This window comes from Ambystoma mexicanum, chromosome 5p, assembly GCF_040938575.1.
Source record: "Ambystoma mexicanum isolate Mex_15411 chromosome 5p, UKY_AmexF1_1, whole genome shotgun sequence".
Lineage (NCBI taxonomy): Eukaryota > Metazoa > Chordata > Amphibia > Caudata > Ambystomatidae > Ambystoma > Ambystoma mexicanum.
The window spans coordinates 467,066,338-467,083,939 of NC_090930.1; the positions used below are offsets into that span (position 1 = coordinate 467,066,338).

The window sequence follows — 17,602 nt, forward strand, 5'->3', positions numbered from 1 at the left end:
CATCTTCACCAGTAGCCAGTGGGGGAGCAAAAAGCCTAAATGACCACTTAAGAAAAGCTATTCAATTTGCTTTGCCAGTTGCAGCAGGACCACACCCCCTCTCCACACGTGTGTTTGGTGGAAGCAAGGCATTTCAGTGGAAAGTATGTTGAAAAGCCCAATTCTGGCCCTGGGTGCCTGGTTTTGTTTGTGATGATAAATCTGTCAATTTATGACCTTTTAGAAAATATTTGTTAAGATTAGTTAACTCCACCTGCTATACCGCGATAACCAGGATATACCGTCATTTGGCAAGAAAGTTATCGTACCGTCATAAAACTAATACTGTGACACCCCTAGTGTAAAGATATAAAAGGTATTTATTTATAACGACACATCTATAGAAAACACTCTGGCACTATTACGGCAAACACTTCATTTACAATTACTCTACGAAGAAAAAGATCAATCCCCCTAATACTTCGACAAGTCTAGGTTTTACCAGCATCACTTATTTGCAGACAGAGGCGTATGCTTCAACCTAGATGGCACTCTAGTATTCGTTAGGACGGGAGAGAAAAATAAGCAGGTTACGAAATCAACACGGTTCCAATACTTAACGGACAAATGCAAGGCAAGAAGACAAGAACCACGGTAGATCATAAAGTTCAGAGGCCAGGCCCACTCGGAAAGAGGCGAGGCGATATGTCCCAAAAAGTATCTTAGTGGAAATGCGTTCGAGTCTTTGAAGCAAATTGTTATCGGCAGATTGGACCAGTTCAGAACAACACGCTAGAGAAAGCTTGGAGATGACCCTATGGAGAGGCGAAGATTAAGACACCTCACTCTAGCCGGCAACAAGGGAAGCCAGGCGGACACAGTACCTTGATTGTGGAGAGACAGCTCCGGCGGGGGCAGTTGTTCCTGGTGGTGGATGCACGTCCGGTCTTTGCCAAGAGAAGAGATGATCTCGTCGTCGAAGGAAAGTTGAAGATCGTTGCACCACCAGGGAAGAGACCAGTCGCGGAGTGCTCCGTCACAAGGCACCACCTTTTGGTCGCGGTACAGGGGTAGTGGCTTTCCGGTTGCCGAGGTGCTCTGCACGGGCAATTCGACCACTGCGTCCTGAGGCGAAGAAAAAGCAAAGGGGACTGGTTGTTCCCACCAGTCACGGTAAGAGACTCTCCGGCAGGGAGATCTCCTCTGTCGTCGGGAAGTGGCGAGTCGGTTCAGCAGGGCTCCACCGGAGGTGTCGTCGTTGCAGGTCGGCTCAGCTTTACCCTCGTCGGATTCTTAGGTCCTGTGGCGACTTCTGAAGATCCAGTCCCAAAAGCCCTGCTTTTATGCAGAAAAGCCCCATTCATTCAGCCTAGCTGTCACTCAAAACACGCTAAGTGGTGAGCGGGGAGGCTCACCACTTGGGCCAATCACACCAGAGTGCGACCGGAGTTGGCAAGGCAACTCGGTCCAGGGTGCCTAAACCCCCTCCCACACCCCTGTGGTAACCCAGACAGAATGGCACCACTTTGGAGGGTCTCTGTACAGAAGCCTGCCAAAAGTGGAACAAAGGGCTCAACCTTTGGTTTAGGAGTCACAGCGACGAACACGAACGCCATTTTAAAAAGCCGAGTTCTGGCAGAAAATAACATCAGTAGACCGGAGGTATGTTAGAGATTAACGAGAAACATTATCAATCTCCAACAATGGGAAGAATCCCATAGGGTTATATTCGGGGTCGAACATAACAAGTAGTTTCCACTGCCACCAGCCAAAACTCGACGAGGGGGGACGGGACAGTGCCCCCTCGAATAACAGACCTAGGAGTAATCGAATTACCCCTACTAGTATGTCCACAATAGGATGGTTTGTACTAGTTCTGTTAGTAAATTTAGGTCTAGTAAAGCCAATGGTGACTTTACATGCCCGGGGAGACAGTAGTCAGTCCCCGGGTATGGAGTCTATGATGGAGGTCTGCTAGGACGCCCCTGTGTTACGGCACAGAGGGTGCGGTGTAACACACATAGCAAAACATATGAGACCCTATGGAGTAAAAGACCCCATAGCCCATAGAACACATTGACATTCAAAGGAATTACCCACATTCCCGTCCAAGAGTGGGAGAAAAAGAGTCTCACTCTTGGCAGGATGGAAAAAACAAACTCCAGAAATCCAGCAAAGCTGCTGGGGGACTCACTAGGTTAGGAAATTCAGCCTAAACAGAGAATTCTCCCCAACACTAAACTATGGGTAGAATATGATGGGATGGTTCTGTTTTTCACCCCGACTGATGCCCCTGGATCATTCAGAATTGCAGCCCACAGGGCCAAGACCAGGAAAAGTCATGGGGACGATGTACATGACAATCCCCGACTTTCTCCTTCATTTCTTAAGTGGCATCTCTGGATGAGCTAGAATATAGCCAGAGACGCATCCGATAAAGTCCACGGAAAGCAGATGGGCCTCACAATGGGGATGTCATAGGTACTACTCCTTACTCCACATGCAATACGTAGTCACAGCTCTATTGGGTTTTGACTGAGGAGGTTCGGAAAGAGGGTAGGCATTGATGGTTACTGGTCACATTGAAGATGTCAGGGTCACTCTTAACACATACGCCCCACGGTACATCTTAGAAGGCAATATGGGGAAGGCCAAAAGCCGGGAGCACTATTGTCAAGGATGCTGACATCCGAGACTTCATTAAAAACCAGGATGGGGAGTATAAATATGAGACCTCAGACATACCAGAGGTTTTCGAGAATTGTATTGCGTCCTGTACGGCACGAAGGGAAATCACACTCTGAGGCAAGTACACAACAATACCTGAAAGAGATAGAACTATTTTGGATGACCCAGGATCAAAGTGAAGCCATCAACGGGACATAACTTGAGAAAATCTTGGCCTAGATGGTTTATAAAAACATATGCAAACATCTAAGCACCACACCCTCTTCAGATGTATGCAGAATCTGGAGGGCAAAGTGCATTTCCCCCAAATTACAGGGAGGCTACGATAACCTTGCTACATAAGAAAGGGAAACCACCAGAGTAGTGTGCATCGTACTGACCAATATCACTGAATAACGTTGATAATAAGATCTATGCTAAATTGCTAGAAAATAGGCTTCTTCCCATATATACAGAGCCTGGTCATAGCGGACGAATCAGGATTTGTTCCCGGAAGAAATACCACATGCAGTATTGATGCAGATTCTTTGGACTTCGATATACTCAATCAGGACGTTCCAGCAGTGTCCGTCCTGTTAGATGCTGAGAAGGCATTCGACTCAGTCGAATGGCGGTATCTCTTCTTAATTGACCGGCAAATGGGGCTGGGTTCAAGATTTCCATGGTGGCTCTTATACAACTAACTTACTGCGAAGATAGCTGAGAATGCCACGGCGTCAGATCCCCTGTCAATGGGTAGAGGGACAAGGCAAGGATACCCTCTATCCCCGCTGTTTGCTCTAGCCACAGAGCCTTTAGTGGCCCTACTGCAAGACCTACACCTACATAGAGGGATTCAATTATACTCACTCAAAGTGATAATTTAAGTAATGAGACAGTGCAAGCAGTTCTCAGGCCTGAGAATTAATCATAGTAAATCAATGATTGTCCCACTAACTTCACATACAAAGGTTTTCGTTGATGTCTTTCGGTTTAAGTGAGAGTTGGAAATGCCAGATACCTGGGCATTGAAGTTCAAAATCCGGAGGTGCCATTCCTGGAAAACTACAGTACAGCTGTGGATGCACTCCAGGATAAGGTGCAGAGATGGCAGGGTCTCCCGCTGTCCTTTAATGGGTAACATCGCAGTGATAAAGATTGTCATCCTACTGAAATTACTTCATCTGTTTTTGAACATCCCATTCCATCTTCCAATGTAATTTTTACACAACTTCTTGGAAGTCTTGGAATTTCTCTGGGCTGGGATGCAACCCAGAGTGTAGTGGAATATTGTGTCACAAACAAACACAAAATGAGGTCTGCAACTCCCGGATTTTGAAAAGTAATACTGAGCGGCTCAGGCCCATGTCCATTCCTTTTGGTATGAAACATGTCTCTCTCAACCACATGTTCAGATTGAAAGAGCTCTAGTGACCCCCGCTCTACTTGGCACAGCGATAATAGAGCGCATTAAGCATAAACCGAAGGTGGTAAATGTCTTTTGTACCTGCGCGGCTTTGAAGAAGATGGTGGATGCTATGGGAGTTGAATCATTATATTCTCCAATTCTGGCCATATATGTCAGTGGGATGGGGATTACACGTGAAAAAGTCTTACACTTAGTAACTAAACTTGCCATTGGCACACCGGGTGATTACTACAAGGAGGGACTTTATCATCGGAAGCGTTCAAAGGAAAAGATGAAACTTCACCATTAGATGGGTTTATGTATTTCCATTTCAGGAATGATTTCAGGGAGAAATGTCCTTCCTTCCAGCAGCAACCACCCATCTTTTAAATCTTACATGACATGATTACACCCAAGGGGAGGGGTCACTTGGTGTCTCAGATATATGGCAAAGTGAGGTCCGCGACTGCACAGAATAGGGCAGTTACCAAACTAATATGAGAAAATGATCTAGGAACTGAGATCTCAGAAGAGGCCTGGTTGTGCATAATGAAGCAAACTAAGGGGGTATCGCTGAATGCAAAATACAAAAGTATTCATCTTGTAGGGTGTGGTTCCACTGATCACAGTATGTATTTTGAGAAATCCCCCTCTTAGGGGAAGAATATTGGGCCCCCAAAAGACAGAGGAAAGAAGGCCAGTGGGATCACCCCTGAGGAGGTGCGAGTTGTAGGCAGCAGAGGTCGCGACAGAGCAGAAGAGGTCAGCGGAGTGAAGGAGCTTCCAAATGGAAGATGGCGCGGAACTTTGGAGCTGCAGTGGAGTGAGGAGGCGGTAGAAACCCAGACGTGTGAAAGGAGGACCGCAGTAGAAGAGACCGGGGTGGCAGGAAGTCTAGGCCCCTGCAAGCACTCTTCTCGCTGCCAGGTGCAGATGAGGGAGCTCGCCAAGGAGCGGTGCGCCTGAGGCACAATGAGGCAACGGGAAGGTGGCAGACCCTTAAATAATTGTGGTTGGTGCAGAGGAGAGGTGGTAGTTTTGTCCGATCCTGCATTGATAAGGGTCAGGGGCAGAGACTGCAATAATGTTGGGGAAGGGATAGGGATGAGGGGGTGGTGGGGGGGTTTAAGAAAGTGCAGAAACTGATGAACAGCCCCGACAGGATTAGACACATCTAAAGTTTGGTCACTTAATGTGATGGGACTTAACTCCCCTACAAGGAGGGGCACACTAATGAGTGAGGTGTACTCTCAAAAGCCAGAAGTGATCTTATTGCAGGAAACACACCGGAAAAGTAGGGATTTACATAGGATGGGGATCAGGAATTGTTCAGTGCAGGTGCATGCCATTATTACCTGGAAGCGATTGGGGGGGTCTATCTTGATTAAAAAAAAGGAATTCCCAGTTTAGGATGGTTTCAGCTAAAGAGTAAAAGGGGGTGGGAGAGATTCATTATGGTGGGGAAGCTCAGGGGCAGATGTCACAATTATGGCACTTTACAGGCCTAACCAGGGGCAGGAAGCCTAATGGAATGTCAAGGGCTCTTGGAAAGAGGGCAGGGGGAGCCAATACTGGCTGGCGATTTCAATCTTGTATTTAAAGGGGGCATGGATAGGTCCGCTGGGAAGAAGTGGGCAGGGGCGGGGGGCCATGTCAGCCAAACTGTGCAGGAAAATAGCTAGACTGGGACTGGTAGACCTGTGGTGTGGGGGACGAGGCACCCCAATGATGGCGATTCCACTCCCATTTGCATAGGTTGGATTTGTAGATCGACCACATTTTGTGTACACAGGAGTTATGGGAGCAAGTGGAGGAGGCAGAGATAGGGGTTATATTGTTATCCAATCACGCCCCATTGTGGTTGGTGATGCGTAATGATAGAAGGGGGGTACAGGATTGAAGGCAGAGGACAATATAATTAGAGATCCCCTGTACAGGGTAGAGATAGAGACAATGGATGATTTCTTTAGGGAGAACAAGCCAGGGGACACATTGTGAGGCACATTGTGCGAGTTGGAGACAGTGGTCAGGGGCACATTTCTGGAGCTAGCTGGGCAAAAATCGCAAAATACGATTTTAAGTTGAGGGCGAACTCAGGAAGGAGGTGGTAAAACTGGAAAAGGAGCATAAGACGTCAGGCTGCACGTGAACATATAAGAAGTTGGCACTGGCAAGGTGGCAGCTCGACACACCGACTATTGCAAGGGCTGAAGCCACTCTTGAGAGCGAAACATCACTTTTTTGCAAAAAGGCAATAAGTTGGCCTAGCAGCTTAAGGAGCAAACACAGAAAACGTCCATACAGTTTCTTAGGAAGAAGGATGGGTCTATGGTGGGGAAGGAGGAGAAGAGGGGATTGTTCAAAGGCACTCTACTCAGCTGAGCCCCACCAATTAGATCGGTAATCAGTCTATGTAGACAAGGTGCCCCCTGAGGAGACTAAAGGTACAACCGGACCTAATGGAGCTCCCAATCTTCTGAGAGGAAATTGGAGAGGCCATTAAAGGTTGAAGCCACCCGGAATCAACGAGTTTATGGCAGGCTCCTATAAGACATTTGCATCAGCATTGATTCCTAAACTTGAGGGGCTCTTTAATCACATTAGGGAAATAGTACAGCTAATATCCCCAATGGAAGAATCCCAGTTCACTATTATACCCAAACAGGGAAAGGATGCTCAGCTGTGTTCCAAAGATCAACCCATCTCGCTGATCAATGGTGATGCAAAATTATTTATGGGCATTTTGGCTAGGAGGTTAGAGAGGTCGCTGCCAGGATTGATAGATCCAGATCTGGCAGGGTTCATCCCAAATAGGAATGCCTATGACAATGTCAGGTGGGTGCCAAAAAGGCCCAGTGGGCAAGATCGAAAGCCTTACTCCTGTCACTTCACCCGAGAAGGCTTTAGCCCAATAGTACGATTGAAGATGTGGTAATCCTATCCCACCCTCCCAGATAGAAAGTTGTAATGTTTGATGGGAGATTCGTGGATGTCCCCCTCCCCAGAGGAGACCCCCGAGAATACCCTCTATTTTATGGAACTCCAGGTCGGGGATTCGCAGAGGGGCATGTTGTAGGACGTATAAAAAGCGTGGCAGTGCAAGCATTGTGAAACAGGCCGCCCTGCCCAGTAAGGTCAATGGAAGCAATGCCCAGTGCCAGGCATCATTAGCAAACCATTCGGTGACTGGGTTTAAGTTGTGGGTTAGATATTCAGAAAGGTCAACCGTCACCTGGCTCGGCAAATAGCAGAAGTGATCATATTCCATGCGATATGGACAGTTTGGGGGAAGTTATGTTATGTTATTTGGCATTTATATAGTGCTCTATATATATCATTGGTATGACCTCAAAGCGCTTGTAGGTTGAACGCCCTCGGGAACCGTAGTTCTGGTCAGTAGAGAGATAGTGTCGTAGGGTGCACCAGATATGTGTGCAGCTGATGTAATTGCCGGATGGTAGCTGCATCCTAGCGTTAGGTGTGGTGCTGAAGATATCAGTTGGATGTGTGCAGTCTGGTGGGTGGACACCCAGACTGGGCTCTGGCTGCGCTGGGCCTGAAAGGACGTATGTGAGAGCAACTAGGCCGGAATGTGCTCGGCTAGCTACGTTCTATTAGGGTGATGAGGTGTTCATGGGGTCGTATTCGTATGTGAACAGCTGGCCGAATTAATCAGGGGTATAGCGGTGTTCTAGTTGAATGATGGTGTATAGTAGAGAGTAAGCGTAGTGATATGATGGTTATCTTTAAAGCTCGTGAGAGCAGGCACGTGAACAGGATGGCAGGGAACAGAGCAACACACGGACACAGAGACAGGGGGCTGGGCTTACAGCAAAAGGAGGGGGGATACAAATATATAGCAACAGCATGGGGAACAGGAAAGCAGGGTAAACAGTGATACACGTGTGGGGCATCTTAACATTTACATTTCTATCCAGCTGCAAATCAGGCTAATGTTCACAGCTCCACTCAAGTGTGGGACATGCCAACATTTGTATTTCAATCTAGAAGCGACTCAGGCTAACCTTCACAATTCTGTCATGGTCTGGTGCAGGCTAATGTTCACAATTCTGAGTGCGGCATTGCCAATATGCATAATCTTGGGTCCGGCGCAGGCTAATGTTCGCAATTCTAACTAAGCGTGGTATTGCTATCATTCACAATCAAAAATGATTGAAAAAACACTCACACCACTACAATAGAGTGCATAAAGCAGGCCAAAAACGGATTACAATCATTGTGAAACTACTCACTTAGCATCAACAAGCCCCTAAAGCTGCTTCCAAACTGGGTTCCTTGCCACATCCTTCCTCATGGCAGTCCACAAAGCAAGAGGAAAAAGGCTTCTTGAGCCAAGGCACAAACACACCTGACTTTTCCAACCAATTGCAAGAGGGGAGGGTGGGACTGAGAAAAGGCCAGACACAAACAAAGGACTACAACCCACAGACTGCAACCTCTGGCCGCAGGCCAGCACAGAAAAACAGTGCCAACTGCCACAAAAACACTAGACAAACCCACCAGATTAGCACACAGTAATCACCAAAAACTATTGGAAAAAACACTCACACCAGTCCAATAGAGTACATAAAGCAGGGCAAACACGGATTACAATCATTGTGAAACTACTCACTGAGCATCAACCAGCCCCTAAAGCTGCTTCCAAACTGGTTTCCTTGCCACATCCTTCCTCATGGAAGTCCACAAAGCAAGTGGAAAATGGCTATTGGAGCCAAGGCACAAACACACCTGACTTATTGCAAGAGGGGAGGGTGGGACTGGGAAAAGGCCAGACACAAACAAAGGACTACAGCCCACAGACAGCACCCTCTGGATGCAGGCCAGCACAGAAAAACAGGGTCAAAGGCCACAAAAACACTAGACAAACCCACCAGATTAGCACACAGTAATCACCAGAAACGATTGAAAAAACACTCACACCACTCCAATAGAGTAAATAAAGCAGGCCAAAAACGGATTACAATCATTGTGTAACAACTCACTCAGCATCAACCAGCCCCTAAAGGTGCTTCCGAACTGGTTTCCTTGCCACATCCTTCCTCATGGCAGTCCACAAAGCAAGTGGAAAATGGCTGCTTGAGCCATGGAACAAACACACCTAACTTTCCCAACCAATTGCAAGAGGGGAGGGTGGGACTGGGAAAAGGCCAGACACAAACAAAGGACTACAACCCACACACTGCACCCTCTCTATGCAGGCCAGCACTGAAAAACAGGGTCAAAGGCCACAAAAACACTAGACAAACCCACCAGATTAGCACACAGTAATCACCAAAAACAATTGAAAAAACACTCACACCACATAAAGCAGGCCAAAAACGGATTACAATCATTGTGAAACTACTCATTCAGCATTAACCAGCCCCTAAAGCTGCTTTCAAACTGGTTTTCTTGCCACATCCTTCCTCATGGCAGTCCACAAGGCAAGTGGAAAATGGCTGCTTGAGCCAAGGCACAAACACACCTGACTTTTCCAACCAATTGCAAGAGGGGAGGGTGGGACTGGGAAAAGGCCAGACACAAACAAAGGACTACAACCCACACACTGCACCCTCTCTATGCAGGCCAGCACTGAAAAACAGGGTCAAAGGCCATAAAAACACTAGACACACCCACCAGATTAGCACACAGTGCTCACCAAAAACGATTGAAAAAACACTCACACCAAGGCTTGACAGCCTTTGGCAGCCTCTTGATGAGTGTGACTGCAGCGGTCACGATTACGGGGCTCGGCCCGGTCTTTTCTTCCCCCAACCAATAACTGATGTGTATAGCACGCCGAATTTACCTTTCAGGGAGAGAGTTGTGACTGCGGGGCTCCCCTCGACCCAGGTCGCCTCACCGCTCGCAAACAGCGCACACGGTGCGCGCCGGGGAGGGGGGCCCGTATTATATCAGTGTGCAGAGAGGTATGTCAGAACTTAATGTCCCTGCCGGAGGTCTTCGTCGGTACCGATGGGCTCGCCGCCGGACTCCCCTTGCAGCTGTCCACCAAGGTCAACTCTGTGTTGCGGTCAGACAGAGGTAGCGTCTGCTGCTGATCTCCCACCGCGGCCCTGATGAGGCGGCTGGATGTAGCTGAGCCACGGGTGGGGGATGGGCAGCGCGGCCTGTGTTTTCACTCCCATGGACCGTTATTCCGCTCAGCAGATGACGGATATCTCCGGAACCGTTGGCAGTTCAGGGACCCAAATATAGCCCCAGGCACCTCAAGGCTTCAGCTTTCGGATTCCGGGCAGCTTGCTCGCCCAAATGGTATCGTTCTGCAGGATGAATAGGAAGGATTTGATATTACAGCGCGGCTACACTCTCAGGCGGCCATACTTGTCGGCGTCCAACAGCGCACCCCGGTTTCTTTTTCTTTTATTAATGACTGTGTACCCTGTATTTAAAAAGATTTTGTTTTTTTAAAGATGCCAGATTTGGTGTACCGAGGAGTGCGGTAGACTGGGAGGAGCCTAGAGCACAACTAAGGACAGAATCTGGGCCATGCTACTTTACTTATATAGAGGTGCCAGATTTGAGAGCTGCAGCACAGTACAGTGAGGTCTTACACTCATGGGCACAAATAGCAGCCTGGAACGGAACACTGCTGATTGATGCACCCCTATCCTGAGGGCACATAGCCAGATCCCCCAGGAAGACCTTAAGTATGCTGTGTACCTTACCAGTCCTTCTAAGATTGTGACACGCTGGAGAGAGGAGCTGCTTGGAACCCTATATCATGCCTGAGGTGAATATAATGGCCGCATGCCTACATACTAGGAGGCCGCCATGACAAACGGAGCGGGTGGCTCCAAAAATCAAACCACCATGGAGGTGTTCACGCGTCAAACCAGCAAACCCCAGACAGAGTCTGACCCAGAGCTACACTTAACATTGACACCAAGAGAGACAGATCCTCCAGACATCAGGCGAACACTGGAAAATATGCTATCAGGATTTGCATCCGTAAATGATAAACTAGAAGGCATAACATATAACACCAAAACTCTAAATATTAACATTGAGCAAATGAATGCGAAAGGTACGGAAACAGAAGCTCGAATTAGTACAACTGAAGATGATCTGCAGACGCTTAAAAACCACGATGTCTAAAGACTGGAGGCAAGCCCTACAAAAGTGCATGACCTAGAATCCCGTTCTAGGTGGAATAATATACACATTGTGGGTTTACTGGATAAATTTGGGCAAAGCCCAATGAGACCCTACTTAAAGAATTGCTGGGAAACCTGAAACTCTCTGACACATTCCTGGTAGAACGGTCACAAAGGTCACTAACAACAAAACCGAAGCCTGGGGCACCTACGAGAACAGTCATTGCACAACTATTTAATTATAGAGACCGTGACACTATCCTGCTGCTGGCAAGAGAGCAGGGCCCGCTGGATTTTGAATCCGTCATTATCCACATGTACCCGAATTTCTCCACAGCTATCCAGGCAGAACGACAGTCTTTCATGAGGGTCAAAAAGCTGCTTGGAGAAACAGCGATATCATACCCAATGTTGTTCCCAGCTAGGCGGATCCAAGACAGAAAAAGCAGCATCCTTCATGAAGGCCAATGTGCCACTCCCTCGGTAGGCTGCCCAAAGCTCCCACAGTAATATCCTCACTCCATGAGAAATCCAAAGGCGAGTATCGCCCAACCAGCAGCCAAAGAAGATACTGAGCGGAAGGCAGGGACATGTTTGGGTAACCGAAACTTTGACTTTGTTTATGGTAGTTTAGCGAGTCAATTGGGCGGGGTACTGCCGAGGCAACCATTTTTCAACTAATTCTTTGTTTCCTGAAGGGTGGTGGTGGCTGTTGGCAACGGAGGAAAGCAGCAGCAAGGCAAAGGTGGTGAACCCCCCCATTGAAGTTTGCCATGTCAGCGAGGGGGTTAATGTTGGGGTTTGGGAGGGTAGAAATCACCCTAGTTGGGAGGGAGATGAGGAAGGGGTAGGCATTATATTTGGGGAAAGTTATTGTAAAAAAGTTGCCTTGGCAGACACGAAACATGATCGGGAACTATTTCACAACCTATGGATCATTACGGGTTGCAGATATGTCCTGACCATTTCCACTCCGGGACCCAGGAAAATGACAGGCATTCGGATACTGTGTTGGAATGTCTGTGGACTTGGCACCTACTCTAAATCTAGGGGGATGACAGCCTATGTAAATAGACACAAAGCAAATGTCCTCATTCTACAAGAGACACATGCAGTGGGAGTGGTATGTTCGGGTTTTGCCAAGGCGCGGGGGCTTAACAGATGCTACACAAATTATTCCATCACAGTCCAGAGGGGTCCTTACTTTGATACACAAATCTGTAAGTTTACACTATTAGGTTCACACTCAGACCCGGATGGTCGATATGCAATAACACACTGTTACTTGGCATTACAGAGGTACGTACTACGAATTAACTCATATGGCCCCAACCTGGTATTTAAAAATGTTTACGTAGCCCTATACCGAAGTGGCATACCCAGCGGTGAAGCAAGTATTCATTACCTGCTTGACAACGTCCCACTATCTAGACTCCCCAACAATGCTAGGTCATAGGGCTGGGCGACATGGACCAAAAGTCTCCCATCTTTGGGCAGAATGGCGTTATACAATATATATCTCAATATTGTTTACGTGGGTTAAATTCACAGTTGTAAGTCGCCAACTGCATGTGAGATGTCACAACACCTTTATTTATAAGACATTGATCAAAATAAGTGCAAGACAATTCCAAGATGGCCGCTGGTGAGTAGGGACGTGAGGTCCTTGGCTCTGCACCGGGCCAAAAAGAAAGAAAGCCCACCTTCATTGTTTGGAGTTGGGCTGGGCATCAGGGAGAAACGCCGGAGGTCGTGTGCACAATAGAGGACATCGAGTGGAAGTTGCCACCATCTCCCTCTAAGTGTTGTGAGGATCTCGCCAACTGAGGGGGAAAAGGGCGTCACCCTTGGATGCGGATGCTGATGGTGGAGAGTCCGACTGTAACGGCAGCAGAGTGTCGGGACAGAACGCAGGGACAAGTGGAATATGGCAATAAGAAGAGGCAGTCCTGACGCGTGATCGCTGGGAGGTGAGGGACAGCGACCTGGAGCGGGCTTCCCTGCTTTATCGACACCAAGGGGGGGTGCTTGATCAAGCCGGTGATCGTGAGCATAATTGGAGTTTACACCCGGAAGACAAACTGGACAATTGCAGCAGGAGGAGAAGGAGGTGAGAGGCGTCCCGAAGTGCCTTTTTTATTAGAGTGAGGAAGTAAATCATTTCCCGAATGTACGCGATTCCTATTGAGAAGCACGGGGTTGTGCTGAGAGAGTCAGCAGCAAACAAGAAGTAAAGCCCCTAGTTCTACGTGGGACCGAAGGAATCACCAGCTGTGAATCAAAGTAAATGGCTTTGACTGTGTAGATGTGGCTATACGGAGTGCCCGACTACGGTGGTGTCAGTATCTGAAGGGGAGATACCGTGGTCAGAGGGAGAAGAGAGGGCCCCTGTTTGAAATTAACGGGCGCTCATCGGGAGAGAGTGTTGGGGACAGTGGAGGTACATCCCTCTGACGGTAAGAGGGGATCTGGAGGACGGTGCTGCCCCAGTGGTTGAATGAGCAAGGCTGTGTTAGGAGTGGATTGCTCCTATCGAAGATTGGGTAGCTGCACAGAGCCTGGAAGAGGAGGGGCAGGGCTCGGAGGCCCGCGAGCTGAGCGCGGAAAGGGGGTGATGCTGCGTAGAGACTGGGAAGCTGCTGTTGGATGTATTGGCAGGATAGCTGCCCAAGGCACTGAGGTGGAGGTGTAGAGGAAAGGATCAGGACAAAGACTAATACTGCAGGCAGCGAGACAATCGTAATGCAAATGGGAACAGATGTTGGAAGTTTAAGCAACGCAAGGATGTGATATATTTGTTTACTCAATAGCACTTGTGGGTACCACCAGAGACACACATTATAAATACAGTGAGCGTGAGTGGACATCTGAATAAATCCTGATTCCAAAAACTAAAGATAAAAGTTACCCTGGATAAAAGGGGGCAACCTCGGGTTGAACAGGAGGGGTAGTTTGAGAAGTGTTGGAAAGAAAGTGGAGAAACAAATTCAGGACTCAATAAGAAGGGCACTGCGGAGGGGAAGAAAAGGGATACTCTGGAAGCTGGTGAAATGGATTTTAGCAAAGAAGACCTCAAAGACTGTCTAAGAGAGATGGAAGGGAGGCTTACAATTTTCAGCAACTGTTTACGTCGCTGCGGGAAAAACTGAGATCCTCCATGACTGGGGGAATTGAAGAACTGGGTGGAAGGGTTGTTCTCAAAAAGGTGGTGCATATTCTTCCATCTGGAGAGATGGTTAAGTAATGTGGTAAATTATCGAGTTGTCTCATATGTTTATAATTATATACATTTCTGTAGTTTTTCATGTTGTATAATCCAATTCTATATAATAACTTTAGATTTCATTGGGTTTTGAGATTAAATCTTCAACATTGGATATTTTTTCTAATACATTTTAGCTGTCCCAATACATCTTGAAAAATAAAGGGGCTGCGCTAGTCAGACAGAGATGCATGCAATGTATGGGTACGAATGCAGCAAATGCTTGGACTTGGCTGAAAGTTAGTGTTTGCAGACAAATCACATTAGTAATAAAAACATAGTAGATCGTTAGTAAAAAGTATATGTGTATAAGTAAAGTTACGTGTTGGAAACACTAACTTGCAGGTATGTTTGGAACTTTTAGAGTAAGCTTGGTGATTTTAATGGTGAGCTAGTGTTGAAGGGAGTAGGGTGAGTGAGAAGGGAGCTGGGGTGGGTTTGTTGGTGTAGACGGGCAGAAAGGTTGGGATGGAGTTGTGTAGAATGGGGTGGAGCAGAGCTGTGTGAATTTGCTGGGGTGTGGTAGAGCGGTATGGTAGCGAGTGGTGTGCAGTGAAGGGGGACTGGGGACGTAGAGTGCAATGGAGTGTGGTGGTGTTGGCTGGGGTGCAGTCATGAGGGAGGTGTGGAGTGGGGCAGAGTTGTGTAGGGTAGAGCAGTGTGTACAAAGTTGTGTGGATTGGTGTAGAATGGTGTGGGTGGAGGGGAGTAGACTGTGGAGGGGGTGGGTGGAATGGTGAGGAATGATGAGGAAGAGGTATGGGTAGGGTATTATGGTGTGGGGAGCTGTGATATGGAATAGGGTGGTGTTAAGTGATGGTGGAGTGACTTGGGATGATATAGGTTGGTGTGGTGTGGACTGGTATGGTATAGAGTGATGTGGAGCAGTGTGTACGCAGTGGTGTGGTTTTGGATGGAGTGGTGAAGAATGGGGTGGAGACGTGGGGTTGAAATACTGCAGAGTGCACTGGTGTGGAGTTAAGTGGCATGATGTGGAATAGTCTGAAGTGGTGTGAGGTGAAGTGGGGTGGAGGGTTTTAACATAGAATGGCGTGCTGTGGGGTTGAATGGAGTAGGGTGTTGTTGACTATTGATGTAGTGGTGTAGAGTAAGGATGTGAGGTGAAGTTGTGTCTGATTGAGTGTAAGAGAGTGGTGTGATGTGGAATTGTTTGGAATGGGATACGGGGTGTAGACTGATGTGATGGAGTAGCGTGGCAGTATATAGTCGGATGGTGTGTAAGGGGGTTGTTGGGTAGTGTAGAGTGATGTGGGGGAGTGGTATGGTGTGGGGGCGGTGTAAGTACCTGGGTTGGTGTGGGGTGGAGGAGGAGTATTGTGGTTTGCGGTGGAATCGTGAAGAGTGATGAGAGGTTTGTGGGATTTAGGGGTGGGATATGGGAAGGGTGGAGTGGTTATTATAGAGTGGCGGGACAGGCTGAGTTGGAGTAGTGTGTACTTCTGCGTTGCAGTATCCCTCAAAATTGTGGTGGTTCTACAAATGACTCTTAATTCCGCTGTTTTAGAAGCTATGGAATTGATGAGGGAGTTTAATGCGATACAATGTTCGGCTCTTCTAGAACCGCTGGGCTAGCACTGTATTATATGATAGGCATCACTCCGACAATCGTGCCTACCCCTCGTGCCTCAATGTAACATGGGCTCACGGCGCTAACTCAAACAATTCCAATTCATAAACAAGATCCGCAGATAGGGTTCTGAACCCCGTCAGTGGGCTGCCCACAGAGATCTGTGTCTCCCTCCATCCCTCCCTCCCTCCTTGGGACAGCGAGCGGGCGGCTACCGGCACTCGATTTTGTAGCAGCCGGCACGAGGTTCCCTCCCCCCGCCGGTGACGCAGCCTCTCCGGCACCCTGCGCCCTCTATTTATAGCTGCCTTCGATCCCAGTGCGAGGTCTCGCCGCTACAATATATCATGAAGTTTAAGAGAAAGAAAACTACTACTTACGTACTCCCGCCACCCTCGGGAATCGTGGTAGTCGCAGTCAGTCGAAAAGCGGCGGCAGACACGCACCTGCCAGCAGCCCGCCCCCACGCCCCTGTGAAGACAGTTAACTTTTGAAGGATAGTGAAGTTCTAAGCGCAACGTACCTAGAGACATGTCGATCTCAGTGTCTGCCTTCAATTGCCCGTCTACCGGATCGGAGCCGTTGATCTCCATTACCCTCACGGTGCAGGATGGAAATTATTCAACTGTCTACCCAACGCACGTCCAGATCTTCTCCTCCACCCGGACCCGCTCTGACAGGCTGTGACTGCATGCGCATGCGCACACATTCAAGGCAGCCCACCTCCAGACCCCCATGCCTACTACGGGTGCGTATTACACTCATACTGAACCTATTTACTGGCAAAACTAACTACCATCTGCTAGAACTCTGGTATCAATCTCAATCCTATAAATCCTTTATCATTTGAAGAGCCTCATTATCAGTTGGGTGGACGTTTTGTCTCAATACTGCCCGTTTGGTCGTAAATGTCACCACTGCGGCAGTATTCCTGCAAGTCCAACCTAATTGGGAGTATAGCAATGGAGAAAGTGACATTCTTTGATCGCTTCTCAAGGTATTCCAGAAATGACACCCCTTTCTACTCATTACCACCTTCAATGAGAAGGTGGAAATGGATAGTGTTTTTAAGCAGGGTGCCGTGTTGTAAATAGAGGATGTCTCGTACACACACCAGTCATGGAGCCTCTGCTGTAGTTCCAGGGTAGCTTTATCGTATAGATCTACAGATATATGTTACAGCCCCCTAAGGCACACGCCTGCTGGGCTAAGGAGTGTGTTTGATGATGAAGGGCTGGAGGGAGGAGTGTTGGCGTGGATACGCCAGTTCCTGTTGTAGTTTGAATAAAGAAAGTTGTGTTCCCGGCTCCGCATCCTTCTTTCATGTATGAAGGCCCAGTCCAGGCTACATCTGGCGACGAGGATCTCTCCCCGCGAGCCGGAGTCCTCCTTCCGCGGATGATCCCACCACGTATCCTCCAATTCATGCGACCAGTGATCCCACCAAGCCGCTTCATCCCCCGCAGAGCCGCACAGCGCTCCAGAGATGGCGATTCCCGCCACGTCTCATTTCTCCAGTGACAGGCCCAGCCCACATGGTATCCTGCTTTCGGTGCAGTCCGCCCCACCCACCACGCCAA

The 17,602-nt window shown here is 48.2% G+C and overlaps 1 protein-coding gene across 3 annotated transcripts in view; it reads right to left on the reverse strand.

Annotated features, from left to right (window-relative positions):
• LOC138481024 (UAP56-interacting factor-like) overlaps positions 1–16,715 on the reverse strand; it is an 802,147-nt gene extending 785,432 nt beyond the window's left edge. For 2 of the 3 annotated variants that reach the window (XR_011274186.1, XM_069612876.1), the window contains exon 1: positions 16,546–16,698. Coding sequence is in view for 2 of the 3 variants with exons in the window: in XM_069612876.1 (XP_069468977.1) it covers positions 16,546–16,615 (70 nt within the window). In the remaining variant the exon portion in view is untranslated. Of the gene's footprint in view, positions 1–16,545 lie in introns of all 3 variants that reach the window. The other variant, XM_069612875.1, reaches the window with a different exon arrangement.
• Positions 16,716–17,602: the final 887 nt, after the last annotated feature.